This window comes from Heptranchias perlo, assembly GCF_035084215.1.
Source record: "Heptranchias perlo isolate sHepPer1 chromosome 15 unlocalized genomic scaffold, sHepPer1.hap1 SUPER_15_unloc_1, whole genome shotgun sequence".
NCBI lineage: Eukaryota > Metazoa > Chordata > Chondrichthyes > Hexanchiformes > Hexanchidae > Heptranchias > Heptranchias perlo.
This window is the reverse complement of record NW_027138214.1, coordinates 570,253-598,082: the sequence shown is the minus strand read 5'-3', so window position 1 is coordinate 598,082 and position 27,830 is coordinate 570,253. Positions and strand designations below refer to the sequence as shown.

The 27,830-nt window shown below is 44.0% G+C and overlaps 1 protein-coding gene and 1 long non-coding RNA gene across 2 annotated transcripts; one reads left to right on the top strand and one right to left on the bottom strand.

Moving 5' to 3' along the window:
* Positions 1 to 72: 72 nt before the first annotated feature.
* On the bottom strand, positions 73 to 23,965 carry LOC137307461 (interferon-inducible GTPase 5-like). Its single transcript, XM_067976819.1, has 2 exons — positions 23,842 to 23,965; positions 73 to 6,490 (listed from the first exon to the last, which is right to left on the bottom strand). Exon 2 carries the CDS (start codon positions 6,481 to 6,483, stop codon positions 5,299 to 5,301), a length of 1,185 nt encoding a protein of 394 aa, XP_067832920.1. The 5' UTR covers positions 6,484 to 6,490; positions 23,842 to 23,965; the 3' UTR covers positions 73 to 5,298.
* Positions 14,561 to 23,982, top strand: LOC137307463 (uncharacterized). The gene is made up of 3 exons (XR_010959107.1): positions 14,561 to 14,954; positions 15,166 to 16,206; positions 23,865 to 23,982. It is a non-coding gene; the product is annotated as an uncharacterized lncRNA (long non-coding RNA).
* The last annotated feature ends 3,848 nt before the right edge of the window (positions 23,983 to 27,830 follow it).

Here is a 27,830-nt window from a genome sequence, read left to right as displayed (position 1 = left end):
CAAGAAACTTTGATCTTTATGTCGAAAACTTAATTACCTATTATACACAATGCATTAACTACAAACACTTAATTCAGACAATTAAGAATTTATTAAGAAACTTGTACAAGTTGGAAGTGTATCTCAATCAAGGGTTGAGACTACGACTTCAATTCGAACAAAGGAAGCTGTTATCTTTTATACACTTAATTCAGTAATGTCTATCATTGAATATGGGTGTACATTTACACTCTCAGTGGTCAAGTGGTTAGTCAATCAAAAATAGGGAACCCCCCCCCCCCTGACATCCATAGCTCATTCCTGCTTTGGCACGTAGGCTTTACAGGCATGAGAGAACACGAACTCCCTAAATTCCGAGCTGGTTAATCAGTAAGGCTAAAGTCAGAATCAAGGCTACATGGCCTCTCAAGACACTGTATTCTCATTATATTATAAGCCAGCAATATCCTTATCTACACGGGGGGAGGGGGGGAGGCCAGACAGTACCAAGCACCTGGACAGCCAACTTAATTATCAACGTACTAAGGACAATTGTGTCTTTCTGTGTGTGTGTGTGTGAAATTGTAACTACCCTATATATGGGAGTCAAGGAGTTAACATTGGTCAAATACTCATCATGCTTTTCTCTTTTATGGTCAAGTAACTGTTCACGTATTTCTACATTAATGTGGTCTTTATAGTTTTCCACATTTATTCAAAAGAGGAAATACAACACAACAATCTTAACACTCTAATAAAATGGGGAACACTTTGATACACATGAGGGAAATTACAGTAGAAAGAGACCTCACCCCTCCCAATCCCACTTTACGAGCTAAGTTGGGCTCTAAAGGACCAGAGATAATGCTCACCAAACGAATCCTTGACAGTTGAGCTGGTTCGTGATTTCGGGGTTCGCTGTATGTGTTGGTTGGGGTCTGCCGTACCCCGGACGTGGTAGAGGACTTCAACTGCGTAGCTGGTCAGTCTTCGCGAGTCCGCTGATGCGGTAGGTGCGTCTTGGATCTATCGAGTGAGTACCCACTTTTCTTTGTAAAGGGATAGGATTTAGAGTCTTTTGAGTAGAAAACTCACCCAAGGGTAAGTCAGGAATAGATTGTAGAGTGGAAACTTTGCGGATCTTCGGTTTTCTCCCGAGTTGGTTTTCTTTGGTCGCGATGGCCCAATATTACCCTGTTGGTTGATGGTAATATTCGCTTGGTTGTTTCGTAAGGCCCTTGTTGCTGCGAGGTGTCCGATGGTCACTGGGACTGTTGCTCTGGTTTCTTCTTGTGTGTCGGCCTGCTTCTAGACCTGCTGACCTTCTCTGTTGAACTTCTTTCTGTTGCCCCCTCGCCTTGTTGAACTGTTGTCTCCCGAGCTGTCGAACTCCTGGCTGAACTGAACTTCTTGAGAAAATGGGCCTTCAATTATACTAATTGAAGCCTCCTTATCTGCGCGCCAAATCTGACCCGGCTTATTGTAAGGTTTTGGCTGGCTCGTTAAGAGTAACATGTTTATGAAATGTGTGAAGTGGTTTTGGGATGGTTTCATGAGTTGTTGAACTCTTGCTTGATTGTAGTCATTGTCCTCAGGTTTCGAGTTTCCTGACTGGGCCTGAGATTTCTATGGAGTGGGCTGATTGGATTTGTTTTATGCATGTTTTGGATGGGTCCTGTAATTTGGGTGGGGACTGCTCTTCTGTGGGTCTATTGTCTGATAGGGGCTGAGTGAGGTCACACAGTTCCCCAGACAATTTGATTAACTCCAATACTCAAACCGTCTATTACAGAGGTTGATCCCAACTCCTGTTGCAGCCTTTTCCTTCACAAGCCCAAAACATGCCTTTTTAAAATACCAAATCTTGGTTTTTGACCTTGAATCACCCTCTGTTAGGCCCAATACATTTCATCACCCTGAAATGGTTAGAAAAGAGTCCAAAGTCTTTAGGGTTTTTCTCCGAGTTTTGGGGGATCTGAATTTTGAGAATCTTACAGGTGGGCAGTTCTGGATTTAGTTCTTGGATATGTAGAGGGGCAGGTGGAAGAAGTAGCAGTGGGAGAGCCCTTTGGTGGTAGTGATCATAATACAGTTAGTTTTAGCATAGTTATGGAAAATGACAACGATAGAACAAGAATTAAAGTGTTCAATTTGGGAAAGGGCAATTTTACTAAACTGAGAAGTGATTTAGCAGAAATAAACTGGAAACAGCTACTTGAAGGTAAATCATTGTCAGAGCAGCGGGAGACATTCAAAGGGAAAATTCAAGGGGTTCAGAGTAAACATGTTTCCACAAAGAAAAAGGGAGGGGCTGCCAAATCTAGAGCCCCCTGGATGTCATAAGGCAGAAAAAGAAAGCCTATGATAGACACCGGGAACTCAATACTGCGGAAAGCTTAGAGGAGTAGACAAAGTGCAGGGGTGAAGTTAAAAAGGAAATTAAGAAAGCAAAGAGAGGCATGAAAAAATACTAGCAGGTAAAATCAAAGAAAACCCAAAGATGTTTTATGAATACATTAAGAGAGTAGGGCCTATTAGAGACCAAAAAGGTAAACTATGTGTGGAGGTGGAAGATGTGGGTATGGTTCTTAATGAATACTTTGCATCTGTCTTCACAAAGGAGAGGGATGATGCAGGGATTGTAGTTAAGGAGGAGGAGTGTGAAATATTGGATGGGATAAACATAGTGAGAGAGAAAGTGTTAAGGGGATTAGCATCTTTGAAAGTGGATAAATCACCAGGGCCGGATGAAATGTATCCCAGGCTGTTAAAAGAAGCCAGGGAGGAAATAGCAGAGGCTCTGACCATCATTTTCCAAACTTCACTGGATACAGACATAGTGCCGGAGGATTGGAGGACTGCTAACGTCGTACCATTGTTTAAAAAGGGAGCGAGGGATAGACCGAGTAATTACAGGCCAGTCAGTCTAACCTCGGTGGTGGGCAAATTATTGGAATCAATTCTGAGGGACAGGATAAACCGTCACTTAGAAAGGCACGGATTAATCAAGGACAGTCAGCATGGATTTGTTAAGCGGAGGTCGTGTCTGACTAACTTGATTGAATTTTTCGAGGAGGGTCGATGAGGGTAGCGCAATTGATGTAGTCTACATGGATTTTAGCAAGGCTTTTGACAAGGTCCCACATGACAGACTGGTCAAAAAAGTAAAGGCCCATGGGATCTAAGGGAATGTGGCAAATTAGATCCAAAATTGCCTCAGTGGCAGGAAGCAAAGGGTAATGGTCGACGGGTGTTTTTGCGACTGGAAGGCTGTTTCCAGTGGGGTGCCACAGGGCTTGGTACTAGGTCCTTTGAATTTTGTGGTATACATTAACGATTTGGACTTAAATGTAGGGGGCATGATTAAGAAATATGCGGATGACACAAAGATAGGCCGTGTGGTTAATAGTGAGGAGGAAAGTTGTAGACTGCAGGAAGATATCGATGGACTGGTCAGAGGGGCAGAAAAGTGGCAAATGGAATTCAATCCAAAGAAGTGTGAGGCAATGCATTTGGGGAGGGCAAACAAGGCAAGGGAATACACAATAAATGGGAGGATACTGAGAGGTGTAGAGGAAGTGAGGGACCTTGGAGTGCATGTCCACAGATCCCTGAAGGTAGCAGGTCAGGTCGATAAGGTGGTTAAGAAGGCATATGGAATGCTTTCTTTTATTAGCCGAGGCATAGAATATACAAGCAGGAATGTTATGCTGGAAATGTATAAAACACTAGTTAGGCCACAGCTTGAGTACTGTGCACAGTTCTGGTCACCACATTACAGGAAGGATGTAATTGCACTAGAGAGGGTACAGAGGAGATTTACGAGGATGTTGCCAGGACTGGAGAATTTTAGCTATGAGGAAAGATTGGATAGGCTGGGATTGTTTTCATTGGAACAGAGGAGGCTGAGGGGTGATTTAATTGAGGTGTACAAAATTATGAGGGGCCGAGATAGAGTGGATAGGAAGGACCTATTTCCCTTAGCAGAGGGGTCAATAACCAGGGGGCATAGATTTAAAGTGATTGGTAGAAGGATTAGAGTGGAAAAAAATTCAACCAGAGGGTGGTGGGGGTCTGGAACTCACTGCCTGAGAGGGTGGGAGAGGCAGAAACCCTCAACTCATTTAAAAAATCCCTGGATGTGCACCTGAAGAGCCGTGACCCACAGGGCTACGGACTAAATGCGGGAAATTGGGATTAGGCTGGGTGGCTCTTTCTCAGCCGGTGCGGATACGATGGGCTGAATGGCCTCCTCTGTGCCGTCAATTTTCTATGATTCTATGATTCAAGAGACAGGGTGTCCTAACCTAGTATAAACATACTAAGACCTGTTAACAGTGAAAAGCTACATAAACACTAAGGCATTAAACAATCCTTGGCGATTTTTGGAGAGTCAGCACAGTAGGGTGGTTTACAAACAGGAGATAAGACCAGAGGTGCTTATATGCAGACCAACGCAGCCGAATAGTATAAGGATAGGGCATGCTCCTTCCGAAAAGTTAGAGCTCTCAAGAGGGGACGGTCAGAAGTCCATTGTCACAGGCAGTCCATGAAGGCTAAGTCTGATCAACTTGGGTTCTTTCGATAGATCAGGCTGTATTAATTGCTTGTTATTTAATGTAATCTGTAGACAGTTGAATTAAAATGAGAATACTGTTGAATGTAATGTTGAAGATAGCTGTAGTGCAACTCTGTTGTAAGTCAATCTATTAAACTTACTATTTTATAACCACTCGGGCTAGAATTAAGTGGAAGTAATTGTTGAAGGATTAACAACCCGTAGTTGCAACAGTAATGGGGAAAATCCACAAACAAGGGTTCAAAGATGAGGAACCAAAGATACAAGGTTAAATATAAGAGATTTAGAACAATGATCAAGAGAAGCTTCTTTACACAGAGAGTTGTGAGGCGGTGGAATTCACTTCCAGGGTTAGTGGTTGGGGCGCAAAGTTCTGTGGTGACAGGTGGTCCTCATGTCTTTATCCAAGACAGGCCTCAGCTCAGTCATTTGCTCCAAATGTTGATGCAATGGATCAAGCTAAGAGGTGCCAGGTATCGGGAGCAGCAGTAGCAGTAAATAAAATCTAAATGTAAGTAAGTATCAATATAGTTTATCTTTATCTATTTGTATTTTAATAAATTTTGCTGAATGTGGCCCAATGCCAAGTGTCAAATATCAGATCAGACCCACAGTAGAAAATCAGTTTGACGTCCCTGTCCTAATACAGGTTAATCTGTGGAACATTCTGGATCAAACAGCACTACAGTCTCTACAAATGGAGGAGTAATGTTGATAGGTGTGACGTACAGGAGATCATGTCAATCTATTCTAAGTGCACTCCTCACCACCTGCTGTACAGCTTCCAAATGGTCTTTCAGTGAATCCTTCAGTAACTTGTAGGTAAAAGCAAAGGATGACACTGTCCCAAAGATAGAGAGGGTCACCGGACTGAAGCTGTGTTTGATCCCAGCTATCATGCAGGTGATGACGGTGATTCCTAACAGTACCTTGGTAAATGCTGGTGGGATCTTACTTGGCAATCGACGACTCATTTCAGTTTTCAGAACTGAAGTGGGTTTACCAACTTTGCTGGCCAGGCTTTGCAGAGACTTGTCATTGAGTCCCACCTGTTTCTGGAGGTATATCCGTCCAAAAACTGTCAACCCAATGCCAGTAATGAAAGACAACCCTGGCACTGGCACTGCACCCACTGCTCCAGCGAGCACGGCCAACAGAAAGACTCTCTTCTTCAACATTCTTATTCTGGGTTCTGTAATTTCCATCATAATCTTTGGGAGTGAGAGCGAGAAAGCAGTTGACTTTATTCTCAGGAGATCATTGGCGAGAGTGGACTTTAATTTAGGAAAGTCATATTTGTTCAGGTCAAAACTTGAGATCAGAAAAATGGCTGGTGGTGTAACTCCAACACTTTGGAAGTTGCTGACACAGTCCATGCGGATTTTCCTCAGCCCCTCACTAAAGTCGGCACCTTGCATCTTCAGTGCATGGACATCATTGTCTATTTTGGACCGGATATAGTAGAACGCTTTGCCCTGTTCTTGAATCTTTTTGGCAAGCTCTGCATCGTTCTCTCTGAATCGTGACTGGGACACAATGATGAAAAAGTCATATCTTTCAAACCTCACCATCTTTAGGTAATTATTGATTTCAAAACCGAAGGAATTTGTTCCTGGAAGATCCCAGAGTTGAAGATTAGGCAGAGCTCGATAGGGATACCTGGTTGGCTCCAACTGGGTTTCTTTATTCCCAGTTGGAGCAGCTCCCTGATCTTCGTTCCGAAGACCTCTCACAGCGTTGATGAAGGTGGATTTCCCTGAGCCCGCATCACCCACCACTGCAATGTTAAGCTGCATGTTGTCTAAATTGTCTAACTTACTCTTTATCTGAAGAATCACTGCTTCCAATTCACCAGTGCTATACTCAGATTGCAGGTTCCTGCTCTCCTCAGCAGTGAAGAACTTGGAGAGTGTGGACTGGGCCATTTGATCTCTGAAAATAGCATCAATACACAAATGTTACACATGAGTTCAGGAATGATTGAGAAGTTTCAGCTCTTTAGGAAGATGTGATCTGGCCCCATGTTACTGAATATAGGCAAAGTTTAACAACAGAGTTGATTAAGTGTTGAACAAGGCTGGCAGAAAACTCCGTCTTGCTCCCAAATTAAACTGCTGGCTAAAGTTAGACCGCCAAAAGAAAGAGTTTTAGGAGTGTTAAGTACTTGTTAAAAGTACTTTAAAACCCAACTCAGCATTGGATGATTACACTGACTGAAATCATTGCTCACGGTCGTGGCTGAGAGGCGATTGTGTGAATGGAGCGAAAGATTTCAAGGTTGTAGCAGAACACTGACAGGAGCAGCAGTGATTTTAGCAGAGACCCTCTCTCCAGGCAGCCCCTAGCCCATACCTGGACACAACCCACTGCCAGTTCACATGCAGTGAAAATAAAGAATTAACAGCTAACAGGCCCACAACTCTTAACACAGATAGAAGGGGGAGTGAAGTGAAAAGTTGCATAAAGATTAATGAAATAAAACATTGATATACTGGAATGAGAGCTGTAGATGGGCAGTGCTGTCCCTCTGTTATGTGAGTTGTACATTGATGTACTGGAATGAGCACTGTAGATGGGCAGTGCTGTCCCTCTGTTATGTGAATTGTACATTGATATACTGGAATGAGAGCTGTAGATGGGCAGTTCGATCCCTCTGTTATGTGAATTGTACATTGATATACTGGAATGAGAGCTGTAGATGGGCAGTGCTGTCCCTCTGTTATGTGAATTGTACATTGATATACTGGAATGAGAGCTGTAGATGGGCAGTGCTGTCCCTCTGTTATGTGAGTTGTACATTGATATACTGGAATGAGTGCTGTAGATGGGCAGTGCTGTCCCTCTGTTATGTGAGTTGTACATTGATATACTGGAATGAGAGCTGTAGATGGGCAGTGCTGTCCCTCTGTTATGTGAATTGTACATTGATATACTGGAATGAGCACTGTAGATGGGCAGTGCTGTCCCTCTGTTATGTGAATTGTACATTGATATACTGGAATGAGCACTGTAGATGGGCAGTGCTGTCCCTCTGTTATGTGAATTGTACATTGATATACTGGAATGAGCACTGTAGATGGGCAGTGCTGTCCCTCTGTTATGTGAATTGTACATTGATATACTGGAATGAGCACTGTAGATGGGCAGTGCTGTCCCTCTGTTATGTGAATTGTACATTGATATACTGGAATGAGAGCTGTAGATGGGCAGTGCTGTCCCTCTGTTATGTGAATTGTACATTGATATACTGGAATGAGAGCTGTAGATGGGCAGTGCTGTCCCTCTGTTATGTGAATTGTACATTGATATACTGGAATGAGAGCTGTAGATGGGCAGTGCTGTCCCTCTGTTATGTGAGTTGTACATTGATGTACTGGAATGAGTGCTGTAGATGGGCAGTTCGATCCCTCTGTTATGTGAGTTGTTCATTCATTTCTCAGCAGCAGTGCAGGCAATTACTTTATTCTCAAATATAATTGAAACAATTTCTAATATAAATAAAAGTCAATAGTCTGAGCAGGACCGGGACCAATGTCCTCGTGGGGGTGTTTGCTAGTGTTGTTGGGGAAGGTTTAAACTAGAATGGCAGGGGGATGGGAACCTGAGCGGGGAGTCAGAAGGGAGTAAAGTTGAGAGCAGCAAGAGAGGGGAAGACCCAGGGGAAATCTACAATACAAATAGTACAAACAGTTGTTCAAGAACAAGTGAAAAGGAAAAGCGTAGAGCAGCGGAAAGAAAGTGTACTTTAGGCACGACAGATAAAGTGAAAACTAGAAGGGGTAAGGCGATTAACCCAGCATCAAAGCTGAAGGTCAGGCTAGGGTGTGTGGCCCAACTAAGAGTTCTATTTACAAATGCACAAAGTATTCGGAATAAATTAAATGAACTGCAGGTTCAAATTCAAATTGGAGGGTATGACATGATAGCTATTACTGAGACATGGCTGCAGGATGGTCAGGATTGGGAACTAAATATACCGGGTTATAAGTTCTACAGGAGAGATAGGGAAAATGGAAGAGGGGGAGGAATAGCCTTAATGATTAGAGATGAAATCACTTCAATGATAAAGGAGGATATAACGAGAGGTAAGCAGCCAACAGAGAACTTATGGGTTGAATTGAGAAATAGGAAAGGATCTAAGACTATAGTGGGAATTGTGTATAGGACCCCTGGCAGCAGCTCTGAAGTGCTAGATTGTGTAAATGCAGAGATTAGACAAGCGTGTAACAAAGGCATAGTGGTCTTAATGGGGGACTTTAACCTTCACACAGATTGGGAAAAGCAGACTAGCAACTGTCAGAAAGGTAGTGAATTTCTTGAGTGCGTCCGGGATAGTTTTCTACAGCAGTATGTCCTAGAGGCAACAAGGGGGCAAGCCATACTAGATTTAGTAATGAGTAATGAACCAGATTTAGTTAACGGCTTAACTGTGTGTGAACATCTATCCAATAGTGATCATAACATGATCGAGTTCAATGTAGTGTTTGAAAGGGAAAAAAGTGAATCAGCTGCTCAGATTCTAGACTTGGGTAAGGCCGACTTCAATGGGATGAGACAGAGACTGTCCACAGTAAACTGGGCAAATCTGTTAATGGGTAAAACGACTGATGATCAGTGGGAAATGTTTAAAGAAACATTTAACGTGATACAGAATCGGTTTATACCCCTGAGGGGCAAGAACTCTACTTGCCAAAAAAACAGCCATGGACAACTAAAGAGGTAAGAGACAGTATAAGACATAAGGAAAGGGCATACAAAAAGGCAAAAAATGGCACAGATCCTGGCGAATGGGAAAGATACAAAGATCAATAAAGGGTCACAAAACAAATAGTAAGAGCAACAAAAAGAGAGTATGAAAAGAAACTTGCAAGGGATATCAAAACCAATACGAAGAACTTTTATAGTTATATTAGGAAAAAGAGGGTGGTCAGGAGCAGTGTTGGCCCCTTAAAAACTGAAAGTGGGGATATTGTCATTGACAATGGGGAAATGGCGGACATGTTGAATAATTACTTTGCGTCAGTATTTACAGTAGAAAATGAGGATCGCATGCCGGAAATCCCAAGAAAACTTATATTGAATCGGGGACAGGGACTCAATAAAATTAACATAAGTAAAGCAACAGTAATGAAGAAAATAATAGCACTAAAGAGTGACAAATCCCCAGGACCAGATGGTTTCCATCCCAGGGTTTTAAAGGAAGTAGGTGAGCACATTGCGGATGCCCTAACTATAATCTTTCAAAGTTCTCTAGATTTAGGAACTGTCCCTCTCGATTGGAAAATTGCACATATCACTCTGCTTTTTAAGAAAGGAGAGAGAGGGAAACCAGGGAATTATAGACCAGTTAGCCTAACATCTGTTGTGGGGAAAATGCTGGAGTCTATAATTAAGGATAGGGTGACGGAACACCTCGAGAATTTTCAGTTAATCAGAGAGAGCCAGCATGGATTTGTGAAAGGTCGGTCGTGCCTGACAAACCCAATTGAATTTTTTGAAGAGGTGACTAAAGTAGTGGACAGGGGAATGTCAATGGATGTTATTTATATGGACTTCCAGAAGGCATTTGATAAGGTCCCACATGAGAGACTGTTAGCTAAGATAGAAGCCCATGGAATCGAGGGAAAAGTACGGACTTGGTTAGGAAGTCGGCTGAGCGAAAGGCGACAGAGAGTAGGGATAATGGGAAGGTTCTCACGTTGGCAGGATGTGACTAGTGGAGTCCCGCAGGGATCTGTCTTGGGGCCTCAATTATTCACAATATTTATTAACGACTTAGATTAAGGCAGAGAAAGTCTCATATCTAAGTTTGCCGATGACACAAAGATTGGTGGCATTGTAAGCAGTGTAGATGAAAACATTAAATTACAAAGCGATATTGATAGATTAGGTGAATGGGCAAAACTGTGGCAAATGGAATTCAATGTCGACAAATGTGAGGTCATCCACTTTGGATCAAAAAAGGGTAGAACAGGGTACTTTCTAAATGGTAAAAAGTTAAAAACAGTGTATGTCCAAAGGGACCTTGGGGTTCAGGTTCATAGATCATTGAAGTGTCATGAACAGGTGCAGAAAATAATCAATAAGGCTAATGGAATGCTGGCCTTTATATCCAGAGGACTAGAGTACAAGGGGGCAGAAGTTATGCTGCAGCTTTACAAAACCCTGGTTAGACCGCACCTGGAGTACTGTGAGCAGTTCTGGGCACCGCACCTTCGGAAGGACATATTGGCCTTGGAGGGAGTGCAGCGTAGGTTTACTAGAATGATACCCGGACTTCAAGGGTTAAGTTACGAGGAGAGATTACACAAATTGGGGTTGTATTCTCTGGAGTTTCGAAGGTTAAGGGGTGATCTGATCGAAGTTTATAAGATATTAAGGGGAACAGATAGGGTGGATGGAGAGAAACTATTTCCGCTGGTTGGGGATTTTAGGAGTAGGGGGCACAGTCTAAAAATTAGAGCCAGACCTTTCAGGAGCGAGATTAGAAAACATTTCTACACACAAAGTGTGGTAGAAGTTTGGAACTCTCTTCCGCAAATGGCAATTGATACTAGCTCAATTGCTAAATGTAAATCTGAGATAGATAGCTTTTTTGCAACCAAAGGTATTAAGGGATATGGGCCAAAGGCAGGTATCTGGAGTTAGATCACAGATCAGCCATGATCTTATCAAATGGCGGAGCAGGCACGAGGGGCTGAATGGCCTGCTCCTGTTCCTACGTTCCTATGCTTTTTGGCTGTTACAGCGTAGGTTTGTACGATAATGATAAAGAGAAAGAACCATAATAAGCACAACATTCATGGAATCATACAGCACAGAAGGAGGCCATTCAGCCCATCGTGCCTGTGCCGGCTCTTTGAAAGAGCTGTCCAATTCGTCCCACTCCCCGCTTTTTCCCCATAACCCTACAATTTTTCCTTTCCAAGCTTATATACAATTTCCTTTTGAAAATGACTATTTTATCATATTCCACCATACTTTCAGGCAGTGCATTCCAGGTCATAATAACTCACTGCGTAAACAAAATTCTCCTCATCTCCCCTCTGTTTTTTTTGCCAATTATCTTAAATCTGTGTCCTCTGGTTACTGACCCTCCTGCCAACAGAAACAGTTTCTCCTTATTTACTCTATCAAAACCCTTCATAATTTTGGACACCTCTATTAAATCTTCCCTTAACCTTCTCTGTTCTAAGGAGAACAATCCCAGCTTCTCCAGTCTCTCCACATAACTGAAGTCCCTCATCCCAGGCACCATTCCAGTAAATCTCCTCTGCACCCTCTCCAAGGCTCCAAGTTACCATTCTGATAACTACTGTAAGGTGCCCCCTATTTTGTCAAGGAATGTGAAGCACTGCCTTGAGCTGCCAATGGTTCTGTTCTACAATGAGGCTACTGACTGCGTGGGCCTCACTATCAGTGCTTTGATTTTGTCCATACATCAAGGCTGGCAGAGGTAGCCTTGGTCTCTTAGGAGCCATCTTTCCAGGCTACCTTTAACAACTTTTTTTTATTCGTTCATGGGATGTGGGCATCGCTGGCAAGGCCAGCATTTATTGCCCATCCCTAATTGCCCTTGAGAAGGTGGTGGTGAGCCGCCTTCTTGAACCGCTGCAGTCCGTGTGGTTCCAGCCATGCCTCAGTGATAACACTCTTGCCTCTGAGTCAGAAGGTCGTGGGTTCAGGTCCCACTACAGAGATTTGAGCCCATAATCCATCCAGGCTGACACTCCAGTGCAGTACTGTGGGAGTGCTGCACTGTCGGAGGTGCCGTCTTTCAGATGAGACGTTAAACCGAGGCCCTGTCTGACCTCTCAGGTGGATGTAAAAGATCCCATGGCATTATTTGGAAGAAGAGCCGGGGAGTTCTCCCCGGTGTCCTGACAATCATTTACCCCTCAACCAACATCACTAGAACAGATTATCTGCTCATTATCACATTGCTGTTTGTGGGATCTTGCTGTGCACATATTGGCTGCCGTGTTCCCTACATTGAAACAGTGACTGCATTTCAAAAATACTGCATTGGCTGTAAAATGCTTTGGGACGTCCTGAGGTCATGAAAGGTGCTATATAAATGCAAGTTCTTTCTTTCTTTGAACAAGCCTGGCACAGGTGATTGTCTTAAAGTGACTGCTGCATGGGAAGTGGGTATTGACCTGTATTGTATGGCATTGTGGGCCGTGACCAGCTGCACATTGCAAAAATGGAAGGCCTTTCCATTCGTGTAGGCCATTGGTTTATGCGAGGGGCCGGGTTGGCCACTTACTTTGGGAGATCCAGCAGTGTGGTGAAATTGGGCAGCTTTGCTGTATTGTTCAGCAGGAAATGAGATGGAGATGTTGACCCAGATGAACAAAGCATTGGTCACCTGATTGACCCACCAGTGGGCAACAGTTTGCCTGATACAACAGGTGATCCTCATGTTGCCTGGAAGTTCAACGGGCAGTTGAAAAAACTGTCTGTAATCACCAAGCATTGTTCTGTGATTTATAAATGAGATTTCATTTCGAGGATTTCATTTCCAACAACGTTCACCTGAGGAAGGAGGAAGCCTCCGAAAGCTTGTGAATTTAAAATAAAATTGCTGGACTATAACTTGGTGTTGTAAAATTGTTTACAATTGTCAACCCCAGTCCATCACCGGCATCTCCACATCTTGCCTGGAAGGAGGAAGAGATATAAACATTGAGAGTGGTGGTGACCATGACTGCCACGGACTCTACCATCCATTGGCAGAGGTTGGTTGCAGGAGTCCCCGTGGTAAATGTCACAGCTTCTCTGCCTCCTCTCTATTGGACCTGAGCCCATGGAGCCAGTTCACCTCCCTCACTGTCAGATAGCTGTGTCTGGGCCATCAGATATGGTTCAATGTAGAATGGTGGGTTTGGACAATCCACATCTGATGCCATCGGATCTCTCCAGATTCCCTCCTTTCTTTTTCCTCATCTTCCTCCGTCAAATCCAATGATATTTTTGATCAGTTGAGTATCTGACAAACTCAGAAACCCATTCCCATGTTTAAAAGACTCCAATTCTAAACCACGGTGAAATCTGCACCCAGCACAGGGGTTCTGGTTCCTCAATTTGATTGGGTCGAGTTCCTCTGTAGGCGTCCAGGGAGCGCCAGAATCATTTAAAAACCTCATTATCATATTTAAATAAGGGTCCTACGCTTGTTGGAGGACCTTTTGTGATATTGGGCTGCCCCAATGCCTGACTCGCCTCGAGATAAACTCACTCAGCAACTTGTGGTGCTAAAAGGGCCCTATTTAAAGGGCTCATCCACTACATTCAGGTTAGTTATTGGTTTGTCCCATTAGGCTGCTGGTTAACCTGGGTGTTTTTTGTCTTTGAACCAGGGCATAGACTGCACAGCCTGTGGCTGTCAAAATCACCGTGGCCCTTAACTTTTATACCATGGACTCCTTCCAGGCTGCAGCAGGTGAGATCAGAGACATCTCCCAGTTTGCAGTCCAGTGCTGTATCAGGGAGGTCACTGAGGTTTCTACACCACAAGGAACACCTATATCTCCTTCCTCATGGACAGAGTGAAGCAGGACGAGAGAGCACGAGACTGTATACACATGGCAGGAAGGTGCCGTAGACTGTACACACATTGCCTTACGTGTTCCCTGTAATCAGCCTGGACTCTTTATCAATCGATAGGTATTCCACTCCCTCGATGTACAGCTGGTTTGTGGCCACAATCCAACCAGATCGACCTTGCCCTCACTCCACGACAAACATTAACAGCAACACCAAATGCAGAACAAAAAAAGTCCAACAACTCTATTCCATCTGTGTATAATATTTAACAGGAATAATCATGAATCACCCTACTGCCAATCTTTACTGCCTGTCTTCTGTGCTTGTTTACCTATCCTCGTGCTCCTACAAAGTGTATCCCCAATGGCTACAGATTGGGAGGTGGGAGCACCTCCCTTGATCTTTAACCAACAATCCTGCAGCACCAATGAACATCTGTCCACGGATTCTCCCCCTCCTCGGGGACCAGGATCCACTTGTTTTCCAGCTCTCAGTGACCCAGAACATGAGATTATTTTACTGTAATAAAAAGCCAATGTGCCTTAATAAAATGCCTCCTCACTGCATCACTGATCATGACAAGCTTTGGGACAGATTTTGCTCTCAAAATAATGGCGAGCCGAACAGCGCTCACCGTTATCTCAGTACAAATGGTAGAGGAACTTCCAGTGACCGCGCATGTGCAGTGAGACACGGAAATCCGTCAGTAACTCTATCGGATCCTCTGCTCATCCAGAAACTTTGTGGGAAGGAGATCTCTCCGGCTGACTCACCGTTGAAATGACTGCAACAGTGCAAAGTTCCTGCACGGCCCTGATTGGTAAACAAAGTCATCTGCCAGAAATAGGTACGTCAAGTTTTTTTTAGTCCAACCAAACTTTTAATATCGTGGTAAGTCTTAATGACTGTCAAACAACCTCCCGGGCACTGAAAATTTACTTTTACAAGTGTGGAGTTTTATCCCTTCAGATTTTAATTGTTGTTGGACAATTAAAAATATTTTTAAATTGTTTATTTTTTTACTCTTTCTTTCTGTCTCTTTTTAATCTCTCTTCTAGATCAATTTGTCTAAGCCTTTCCTTATTTCACTTTCTGTACTTGTAGCACCAGCATTCTGGCCATTTTTATGAAACATATTTTAAATCTAATATCCCAAGAAAGAACTGGACTGTTTACCAAGCTTGTGGGAGTGGCTTAGGGAATAGGATTGACTGGCAGGAGTTTCGAGCCAGACTAACCTGACTGAGGTGCATTCATATCCAAACGGACATTTCACACTGACAGGCTGGGTGGGAGGGAACCCAGGCCGATTGACGTCATCACCATTTAACATGATTACTGGGAACAATACCCCGAGAGGGAACTCAGAGACACTCAGTCCCAACCGAAACTGGGGTGGAAGGCAGGAGATGGCCGGGCCATTGTCTTCCAGGAGAGAAACCAGTTAAGCAAGATCGGTTTGAGATTGAAACCCATTACCTGCTAATGGGGGCCGTCAACTCAGGAAACAACAGACACCCAGTAATCAGCACCCACTGTCTCTCCAGGGGCAAGGCCTGGGAGCGGGAAAACAAAATAACATTTTTCACAAAGATTTCAAAGGTTATGGGTGGGGGTCCAGACAGGCCATGGTGGGGGTCCAGACAGATCACCTGATCAATACGTCGATCAGTATTGGCGGGAGAAAAGGTGATGGGTTTTGGGGATATAAGGAGCCATTTGGCAATGGTTCCGGGCTCTGCTCTGCTCTCGGCTCTGATCTCTGCTCTCTGCTCTGCGCTCGGCTCGGCTCTGCGCTCGGCTCTGCTCTCTGCTCTGAGCTGGGCTCTGCTCTCTGCTCTCTGCGCTGGGCTCTGCTCTCTGCTCTGCTCTCTGCTCTCTGCTCTGCTCTCTTCACTCTCCCCTCGCCATCAATCTACAGCGAGTCTCCCGAGTGGGGCTCGGCTCGATTCGATGGAACGCCGCCAGAAGCTGAGCGCTGCTCTTCATCTCTCATCAACGGACCTCGACTCAAACTGGAACTTGGATACTGTGTCGGGGGTACGGAACCAGGAGCGAGACGTGCAGGAAGAAGCTGCAATCAACAACGGGCAATCGGGGTGAGCATATTACCTGCGCCGACACATCCACAAGACCACTGAGCTGTGTGAGGGGGTGATTGTAAGTCCCAACCAAACCTGAGAGGGTTTTAGTGCTGGGGGGGGGTTCCTGTGTTAATTTATTTCATGGGAGGGTTCTCTTATTAGGCCGTGGTAATCTAGCACGGTGGGGCTTATTGGACGAGCCAGGGTTGTACTGTTTGTACTGTTTACTAGTGTTATTGTTAATTTTATTAAACACAATACGGGTGAGCCTGAAATCGTGTGTCCCAGTCTGATCAGTCCTTATAATCCCCATCGTTCCAGAACTTATAGTAAGAGGTGTGTTTTCGGTACGCCCGAGAAAACCACTCACAAACTGATCTGACATTGAATTGACTTTTCTAACGTACACTTGCTGGCTTGAAGTCTGCGCTGCTGAATAACGATGCTTCAGTCTGATTGGTTAAGGGAACAGACAGCAGCTTGCACCGTTCACACAGGTCCCAGATGCCGGAGAGAGGAGGGAGCCGTCGGTGGGGGGCGTCGGGGGGGGCCATTGGTGGGAGGGGCCATCGGGAGGGCGGAGGGCGGGGCGTCGGGAAAGGGGGCCGAGAGAACGGGGGATTGAGCAAAATCCAGTCCATTAATTTTAATCTGGATGCCAAGTAATGTTTCAGTCATCCTGTAAGGAAGTCTTGCTGCAATTGTACAGGGCTTTGGTGAGACCTCACCTGGGTTAGTGCGTACAGTTTTGGTCTCCTTATCGAAGGAAGGATATACTTGCCTTAGAGGCAGTGCAACGAAGGTTCACTGGATTGATTCCTGGGATGAGGGTTGTCCTATGAGGAGAGATTGAGTAATATGGGCCTATACTCTCTGGAGTTTAGAAGAATGAGAGATGATCTCATTGAAACATATAAGATTATGAGGGGGCTTGACAGGGTAGATGCTGATAGGTTGTTTCCCCTGGCTCGAGAGTCTAGAACTAGGGGGCATAATCGCAGGGTAAGGGGTCGGCCATTTAAGACTGAGATGAGGAGGAATTTCTTCACTCAGAGGGTTGTGAATCTTTGGAATTCTCTACCCCAGAGGGCTGTGGATGCTCAGTCATTGAGTATATTCAAGACTGAGATCGATAGATTTTTGGACTCTCGGGGAATCAAGGGATATGGGAATCGGGCAGGAAAGTGGAGTTGAGATCGAAGATCAGCCATGATCTGATTGAATGGCGGAGCAGGCTCGAGGGGCCATATGGCCTACTCCTGCTCCTATTTCTTATGTTCTTACGTTCACCTTCTAAAATGCGGCAGATTTCAAGGGTCATTTTCCAGAAGGTCCAATGTCCGATGATTATATCTTGTACCCTACACCCGCTTTGTGTCCCATCTCAGACTATTATAAAAAAAATGTTGGCAGGCCAAGAGATAGAGCAGTAGTAGGAAATATTTTAGAAGTGATCAATAGAGTTCAGGAGAAATATATTCCGCTAAGAAACAAGAACAAACTAGCCAATAATGAAACCCATGGATGGATAAAGAGATATGGGTAAAATTGAAACTAAAGAAAAAGGCATACTCTAAATACACAGACAATAAAGGAGAGGATGACAAACGGGAATAGGAAGAGATTAGGATAGAAGTCAAAAAAACAATTAGGAAATCAAAGAGAAACTACAAAATTAAATTATCAAGGAATATAAAAAGAAACAGTCAGGTATTCCACAGACATAAATAACAAAAGAAAAACCAGGATAGGCCATTAAGGTAAACTCACAGATAACAACAGTGAAATGGCAGAAATATTCAATAATTATTTTGCCTCAGTATTTACCAGGGAGACTAACAGGGTGGGCAGGACATTAGAAGAAGAGATCAAAAAGATATAAAGATATTTAAGATAGAAAGGGGGGAGATAATTGATAAACTAATCAAACTTAGAGAGGATAAAACCCCTGGTCCGGATGGATTGTATCCACGAATATTAAAAGAAGTTAGGGAGGAGATAGCAGAGGCTCTATTACATATATAGAAACATTCATTAGTAAAGGGAATGGTGCCAGAGGACTGGTGGACAGTTAATGTGATTCCTATATTTAAAAATGGAGATAGAACATCCAGGGGACTATAAGAACATAAGAAATAGGAGCAGGAGTAGGCCATGCGACCCCTCGAGCCTGCTCCGCCATTCAATAAGATCATGGCTGATCTTCAACCTCAACTCCACTTTCCTGCCTGATCCCCATATCCCTTGATTCCCTTAATATCCAAAAATCTATCGATTTCAGTCTTGAATATACTCAACGACTGAGCATCCACAGCCCTCTGGGGTAGAGAATTGCAAAGATTCACAACCCTCTGAGTGAAGAAATTCCTCCTCATCTCAGTCCTAAATGGCCGACTCCTTATCCTGAGACTATGCCCCCTAGTTCTAGACTCTCCAGCCAGGGGAAACAATCTCTCAGCATCTACCCTGTCAAGCCCCCTCAGAATCTTGTATGTTTCAATGAGATCACCTCTCATTCTTCTAAACTCCAGAGAGTATAGGCCCATTCTACTCAATCTCTCCTCATAGGACAACCCTCTCGTCTCAGGAATTAATCTAGTGAACCTTCGTTGCACCGCCTCTAAGGCAAGTATATCCTTCCTTAGATAAGGAGACCAAAACTGTACACAGTACTCCAGGTGTGGTCTCACCAGAGCCCTATATAATTGCAGCAAGACCTCCTTACTCTTATACTCCCACCCCTTGCAATAAAGGCTAACATATCATTTGCCTTCCTAATTGCTTGCTGTACCTGCATGCTAACTTCTGTGTTTCGTGTACAAGGACACCAATATTTAATAGTTTCTCAACAATTAAAAGATATTCTGTTTTTCTATTTTTCCTACCAAATTGAATAACCTCACATTTCCCCACATTATACTCCATCTGCCATCTTATTGCCCACTCAGTTAACCTGTCTATATCACTTTGCAGTCTCTTTGCACCCTCCTCACAGCTTACTTTCCCACCCAGCTTTGTATCATCAGCAAACTTGGATTATCATAGTATCATAGTAGGTGCAGCACAGGAGGAGGCCATTTGGCCCATAGTGCCTGTGCTGGCTCTTTGAAAGAGCTATCCAGTTAGTCCGATTCCCCTGCTCTTTCCCAATAGGCCTGTAAAATTACACTCAGTCCCCTCAACTAAGTCATTAATATAGATTGTAAATAGCTGAGGCCCAAGCACTGATCCTTGTGACATCCCACTAATTACAGCCTGCCAACCTGAAAATGACCCGTTTATCCCTACTTTCCGTTTTCTTTCTGTTAACCAATCCTCTATCCATGCTAAAATATTACCCCCTATCCCATGAGCCCTAACCTTTTATATGGCACCTTATTGAATGCCTTTAGAAAATCCAAATATACTACATCCACTGGCTCCCCTTTATCCACCCTGCTAGTTACACCCTCAAAATTTCTAATAAATTTGTCAAACACAATTTCCCTTTCATAAAACCATGTTGACTCTGCCTAATCATATTGTGATTTTCTAAGTGCCCTGTTACTGCATCCTTAATAATAGATTCCAGCAATTTCCCAATGACTGATGTCAGGCTAACCGGCCTGTAGTTCCCTGTTTTCTCTGTTCCCCCCTTTCTTGAATAGTAGGGTTACATTTTCTACCTTCCAATCCATGGGGACCATTCTAGAATCTAGGGAATTCTGGAAGATCAAAACCAATGCATCCACTATCTCTGCAGCTGCCTCTTTTAGAACCCTAGGATGTAGGCCATCAGGTCCAGGGGATTTGTTGGCTTTTAGTCCCATTAATTTCTCCAGTATTTTTTCTTTACTAATCTTAATTACTTTAAGTTCCTCATTCTCATTAGACCCTTGGTTCCCCACTATTTCTGGTATGTTTTTTGTGTCTTCTACTGTGAAGACAGATACAAAATATTTGTTTAACGTCTCTGCTATTTCCTTATTCCCCATTATAATTTCTCCCGTCTCTGCCTCTAAAGGACCCGTGTTTACTTTCACTAATCTCTTCCTTTTTGTATACTTGTAGAAGCTCTTACAATCTGTTTTTATATTTCTTGCAAGTTAACTCTCATATTCTATTTTCTCCCTCTTTATCAATTTTTTGCTCATCCTTTGTTGATTTCTAAAACCCTCCCATTCCTCAGGCTCACTATTCTTTTTGGCAACATTATAAGTCTCTTCTTTTAATCTAATATTATCCTTAACTTCTCTAGTTAGCCATGGTTGGATCACTTTTCCCATGGCGTTTTTATCCCTCAAGGGGATGCATATTTGTTGAGAATTATTTCTTTAAATGTTCACCATTGCTTATTTACCGTCACATCTTTTAATCTAATTTCTCAAACTATTCTTAGCCAACTCGCTTCATACCTACATAATTGGCTTTGTTTAAATTTAAGACCCTCTCAAACTCAATATGAAATTCTATCATATTATGATCACTCTTCCCCAGAAGATCTTTAACTATAAGATTACTAATGAACCCTGTCTCATTACACAATACCAGATCTAAAATAGCCTGTTCCTTGGTTGGTTCCTCGACACATTGTTCTAGGAAACTGTCTCGAATTCATTCCATGGACTCATCCTCCAAACTACTTTTGCCAATTTGATTTGCCCAGTCTGCATGAAGATTAAAGACCCCACGATTATTGAATTACCCTTGTTACATGCTCCTCTAATCTCCTGGTTTATACTCTGTCCAACACTATATCTACTGTTAGGGGGCCTATAAACTACTCCCGCTGGTGTTTTCTGCCACTTGTTATTTTTTAGCTCAACCCAGACTGATTCTACATCCTGATTTTCTGAGCTAAGATTTCTTGCTATTGCCTTTATTATCGGAGCTATCCCCCCCACCCTTTTCCATTCTGTCTATCTTTTCTAAATGTCCAGTACCTTGGAATATTTAGTTCCCACCCTTGGTCACCCTGCAACAACGTCTCAGTAATGACTATTAAATCAACCCATTTATCTCTATTTGTGTCATTCATTCATCTATCTTGTTACGAATGCTTCGTGCATTCAGATACAGCGCCTTTAATTTTAACTTTTTACTTTTTTTCCCTGATGTGACCTCAGTCACTGATGTCCTATTCCCTTTGTTAAACTCCCTGTCCCTTCCTGACACACTCTGCTTGTTTTTACCCATATCACTACTCTGCTCTACAGCCATGACTTTACTCTTCAGACTTATAAATTTACCCTGACCTGAACCCTCCCCCCTTCTTATTAGTTTAAAGCCCGATTTACAGCCCCAGTTATTCAATTCACCAGGACACTGCTCCCAGCTCGGTTTAAGTGGAGTCCGTCCCAATGGAACAGCTCCCTTTTTCCCAGTACTGGTGCCAGTGCCCCATGAATCGAAACCCCTGTCTCCCAAACCACTCTTTGAGCCACGCATTTAACTCTCTGATCTGTTTGTCCCTATGCCAATTTGCGTGTGGCTCGGGTAGTAATCCAGAGACTATTACCTTTGAAGTTCTGCTTTTTAATTTGGGCCCTAGCTCCTTAAACTCCCTCAGCAGAACCTCATTCCTAGTTCTAACTATGTCACTGGTTCCTCGTGGACCACGACAACTGGATCCTCCCCGTCCGAGTTCTTCTCCAGGTGTGAAGAGATGTCCTTAACCCTGGCACCGGGGCAGACCAGGTTAACGTCGGTGGTCAGAAAGAGAATGGAATCTTTACTCAAAAATGTAATAGAAAAAGATCTAGAAACTGAAAATATAATAAAGAATAGTCAGCACGGATTTCAAAAGGGAAGGTCATGCTTGACCAACCTTATTGAATTCTTTGAAGAGGTAACAGAAGTAGACAAGGGTAATGTAGTAGATGTAATATATTTGGATTTTCAAAAGGTCTTCGATCAGGTACCGCATTGTAGACTCGTGACTAAGGTCAGGGGACAGGTAGCAAAATGGATAACAAGCTGGCTGCAAAATAGAAAACAGAGAGTAGGGGTTAAGAGTAGTTATTCAGACTTGAAAAAGGTGGGAAGTGGTGTTCTACAGGGATCAGTGCTGGGACCATAGTTGTTCAAGTGGACATTAATAAATTTGCAGAATGGGCGTGAAAATGGCAAATGAATTTCAATACAGGTAAGTGTGAGCTGGTGCATTTTGGTAGGAAGAATAAGGAGGCCACATACTCCTTGGATAATAAGAGTCTAAATGGGGTAGAGGAGCAAAGGGATTTATGGGTACAGATACACAAATCACTAAAAATAGTGACACAGGTTAATAAGGCTATAAAAAAAAGCAAATCAAGCACTGGGGTTCATTTCTAGAGGGATAGAATTGAAAAGCAGAGAAGTTATGTTCAACTTGTATAGAACCTTTTTATCATTTGTTCATGGGATGTGGGCCTCGCTGGCAAGGCCAGCATTTATTGCCCATCCCTAATTGCCCTTGAGAAGGTGATGGTGAGCTGCCTTCTTGAACCGCTGCAGTCCGTGTGGTGAAGGTTCTCCCACAGTGCTGTTAGGAAGGGAGTTCCAGGATTTTGGCCCAGTGACGATGAAGGAACGGCGATATATTTCATTGATTAGACCACACTTAAAGAGCACTGTGCACAGTTCTGGTCTCCATATTATAAATGGATATAGAAGAACTTGAAAAGGTGAAAAAAGATTTACAAGGTTGATACCAGAACTGAGAGGTAAAACTATCAGGAAAGATTGAACAGGCTGGGGCTCTGAGGGGTGATCTGATAGAGGTCTTTAAGATTGTGAAAGGGTTTGATAGGGTAGGTACAGGGAAGATGAAGATGTTTCCACTTGTGGGGGCGACCAAAACTAGGGACCATAAATATAAGATGGTCACTGATTAATCCAATAGGGAATTTAGCAGAAATTTCTTTACCCAGAGAGTGGTTAGAGTGTGGAAATCACGACCACAAGGAGTAGTAGAGGCGACCAGCATTTAAGGGGAAGCTGGACGAGCATTTAAGGGGAAGCTAGATAAACACAAGAGGGAGAAAGGAATAGAAGGATATGCTGATAGGGTCAGACAAAGAGGGGTAGGAAGAGGCTCTTGTGCAGCATAAAAACCGGCAAGGACCAGTTGGGCCGAAAGGCTTGTTTCTGCGCTGTACATTCGATGTAATCTTACAACCTACACCCGCTCTGTGCCGCATCTCAGACTATTACATCCTGTACCCTATTCTCGCCGTGTGCCCCATCTCAGAATATGACATCTTGTACCCCACACCCGTTAAGTTTCCCATCTCAGATTATTACATTCTGTAACCTACACCCATTCTGTGTCCCATCTCAGACTATTACATCTTGTTCCCTACACCCATTCTGTGTCCCATCTCAGACTATTACATCTTGTTCCCTACACCCATTCTGTGTCCCATCTCAGACTATTACATCTTGTTCCCTATTCCCGCTCTGTGTCCCATCTCAGACTATTACATCTTGTTCCCTATTCCCGCTCTGTGTCCCATCTCAGACCCTGTGCACCACACTCTCTGGACCCTGGGTTTCAGGATTATGATGACTCCAGTTATTAAAGGAATTGAAAAGCACACAGACATTCACCACACAGAGGCCTGTTACTGGACCCACCAGTGAGACAAGGTTCGATATGAAGGTATTAAAAACGAATAGTTCCTTCACTACCTGCAATCTCTGTTTCTCTTCAGGTTCTGGATGTGTTTGAAGCTCAAACTGCTGAAATTCAGATGTTTTCGTGAGGACTCGGAAGCTGCAAGAGGTTTCAGTGAAAATAAAACTCTCAGAACTGAAACTGAAACTACAGGAAATGTCAAAGGTCGGGCCTTTTATGGGAATGGGGAGGGGCGTGTAACAAGGGGGCAGGGAGTGGGAATTACTCTCACTAAAGGTGAAGATGCAGTCAATACAGAGACAGTAACAGAACAACTCACTGCAAACATTTCACACAACCTTCACTGGGGGCTGAGCTTCAGATACTTTTACTGATAACAGAACAGGTTCAGCAGTGACTGGGAATCTGAATTCAGTTTTTGTCTGTTTTTGTTTATCACCCAGACAACAGGTCATTCAGTGAATGAGGTTGTTTCAGAACCTTCTGATCTGGTCCATAGTCTCAGAGCTGTGGTCAGCCTGGGCTCAGTGGCAGCAGTCTCACCTTATGTTACACAACACCAGACGAGCTCAGTATCTCTGCTGCCTTCAGACCGACTGCTGAACTGGCAAAGATTCAGGCACAGTTTGTTCACAGAGAAATGGCCAAACACCATAATCATTTCGGAGACGTTGGACGATCTCCACCAAACCCTCTCTCCTCTCCGAGGAGTTTTAAATACAGATGTTACAGTGGCTGCAAAACCAAACATCTGCACCTGGTGGTGCTATTGAGCTATTAGAAATTACTTCCCAGCATGCACCATTACTACTACAACAACACCATGCATTTATATAGCGCCTTTAACGTAGTAAAACATCCCAAGGAGCTTCACAGGAGCGATTATCAAACAAAATTTAACACCGAGTCACATAAGGAGATATTAGGACAGGTGACCAAAAGGTTGGTCAAAGAGGCAGGATTTAAGAAGCACCTTAAAGGAGGAGAGAGAGGTGGAGAGGTTTAGGGAGGGAATTCCAGAGCCTAGGCAGCTGAAGGCACGGCCGTCAATGGTGGGGTGAAGGAAATCGGGGATGGGCAAGAGGCCAGAATTAGAGGAACACAGAGATCTCGGAGGGCTGTAGGGCTGGAGGAGATTACAGAGAGGCGAGGCCATGGAGGGATTTGACAACAATAATAAGAATTTTAAAATCGAGGCGCTGGCAGATCAGTGAGCACAGGGGTGATGGATAAACGGGACTTGGTGCGAGTTAGGATATGGGCAGAGGGTTTTGCATGAACTGAAGTTTATGGAGGGTGGAAGATGGGAGGCCAGCCAGGAGAGCATTGGACTAGTCAAGCCTAGAGGTAACAAAGGCACAGATGGGTTTCAGCAGCAGATGAGCTGAGGCAGGAGTGGAGACGGGCGATGTTATGGAGGTGGAAGTAGGCGGTCTTGATGATGGAGCGGATATGGAGTCAGAAACTCATCTCAGGTCAACATAAGAACATAAGAAATAGGAGCAGGAGTAGGCCAATCGGCCCCTCGAGCCTGCTCCGCCGTTCAATAAGATCATGGCTGATCTGATCCTAACCTCAAATCTAAATTCATGTCCAATTTCCTGCCCGCTCCCCGTAACCCCTAATTCCCTTTACTTCGAGGAAACTGTCTATTTCTGTTTTAAATTTATTTAATGATGTAGCTTCCACAGCTTCCTGGGGCAGCAAATTCCACAGACCTACTACCCTCTGAGTGAAGAAGTTTCTCCTCATCTCAGTTTTGAAAGAGCAGCCCCTTATTCTAAGATTATGCCCCCTAGTTCTAGTTTCACCCATCCTTGGGAACATCCTTACCGCATCCACCCGATCAAGCCCCTTCACAATCTTATATGTTTCAATAAGATCGCCTCTCATTCTTCTGAACTCCAATGAGTAGAGTCCCAATCTACTCAACCTCTCCTCATATGTCCGCCCCCTCATCCCCGGGATTAACCGAGTGAACCTTCTATGAATGGTCTGGTTCATCCTCAGACGGAGGTCAGGGAGAGGGATGGAGTCGGTGGTGAGGGAACGGAGTTTGTAGCGAGGACCAAAGACAATAACTTCAGTCTTCCCAATATTTAGTTGGAAGAAATTTCTGCTTATCCAGTACTGGATGTTGGACAAGCAGTGTGACAAATCAGAGATAGTGGAGGTGCCAAGTGGTGGTGGTGAGGTAGAGCTGGATGTCGTCAGCGAACATGTGGTTGTGTTTGCAGATGATGTCACTGAGGGGCAGCATGTAGATGAGAAATAGGAGGGGGCCAAGGATAGATCCTTGGGGGACTCCAGAGGTAACAGTGTGGGAGTGGGAAGAGAAGCCATTGCAGGAGATTCTCTGGCTATGACTGGATAGATAAGAATGGAACCAGGCGAGAGCAGTTCCACCCAGCTGGACGACGGAGGAGAGGCAATGGAGGAGGATGGTGTGGTCAACCGTGTCAAAGGCTGGAGACAGTGGAGAAGGATGAGGAGGGAGAGTTTACCACGGTCACAGTCACAGAGGATGTCATTTATGCCTTTGATACGGGCCGTTTCAGTGCTGTGACTGGGGCGGAAACCTGGTGAGTATAAGAGTTGTTTAAATCTTACTTGTCCACTCGGTATCGATTAAATAAAATAGACCTGCTTAAACATAAATACTACGACCAACTACAAGCAATAAGACAAGACACAACTTCTCAATTACAAGCACTAATCAAAACATATAACATAAGTCTTTAAAGACACAGGGAATTTAAAATTACGCTTTATCTGAATAACGAAAACTAGATCTGTTCAGACATACTTAAAATCTCATCCAATTAAAAGATTTTATAGGGTGATTTTAGAAACTTGTGAATTCCAGGATACTTTCCTCATTGTTTTTGTCCACACTTTGTGAGATCAGCACTTCCTTTAACGACAACTTAACTCCCTGTTTGAAACTCCCAGAAACTGGGCTGCCAACTGGGCAGGAGTGGAAGACCAACATATGGGGTTAGAATTGGTGGAGCCTCCTGTCCAATCGATGGGTGAGTCTCGGTTGTTGTGGGTGTGCTGATGGGAGAGGAGCCCAGTCTTGAACGTACGAACACGGCCGCACGTATCGCAATGGGAGCCCGGTGAGGTGGAGAGAGGAGTCGCAGCCAGATCTCACAACCCCAAATTCAGTCACAGCCACCCAGCAGACGTGACACCATCATGATCTGTGAGTACTGCATCTTCCCAAGTGTCGGGGTTAATGTGGCCAGAGTTCAAGTGGCCTTTAGTGTTCTAATAATATTAGGAGTGAGAGAATAAGTAAAAATGGAGGAGCAGGAGGATTGGCGACATTGGGGAAGGAGCAATCCTATCTGTAGAGAGAGAATTGATGTCCACAAAAGAGGTACAGACAGAGTCAATGTGGTTGGAGATCAAAGATAAAAAGGGATTGTTACATTGGTTGGGGTTGTACTACAGACCCCCTAGGTGGGGGAGGAGAGCACTGCACAGGAGGCCACACCCACAGAGGGTCTTCAGGAATCACTTCTCCAACCTGAACACAACAACACCAACAACAACAACTTGCATTTATATAGCACCATAAATGTAGTAAAATGGCCCAAGGCGCTTCCCAGGAGCGATTATCAAACAAAATTTGACACCGAGCCACACAAGGAGATATTAGGACAGGTGACCAAAAGCTTGGTTAAAGAGGTAGGTTTTAAAGAGCGTCTTAAAGGAGGAGAGAGAGGCAGAGAGGCGGAAAGGTTTAGGGAACTTAAGGCCCAGGCAGCTGAAGGCACGGCCGCCAATGGTGAAGCAATTAAAACCAGACTCCTCCAGAATCGGAGGAGTGCAGTGATCTCGGAGGGTTGTGGAGCTGGAGGAGGTCACAGAGATAGGGAGGGGCGAGGGCCAGGGAGGGATTTGAAAACAAGGAAGAGAATTTTAAAATTGAGATGTTCCCAGACTGGGAGCCGACGTAGGTCAGCGAGCACAGGAATGATGGGTGAACGAGACTTGATGCGAGTTAGGATACGGGGCAGCAGAGTTTTGGATG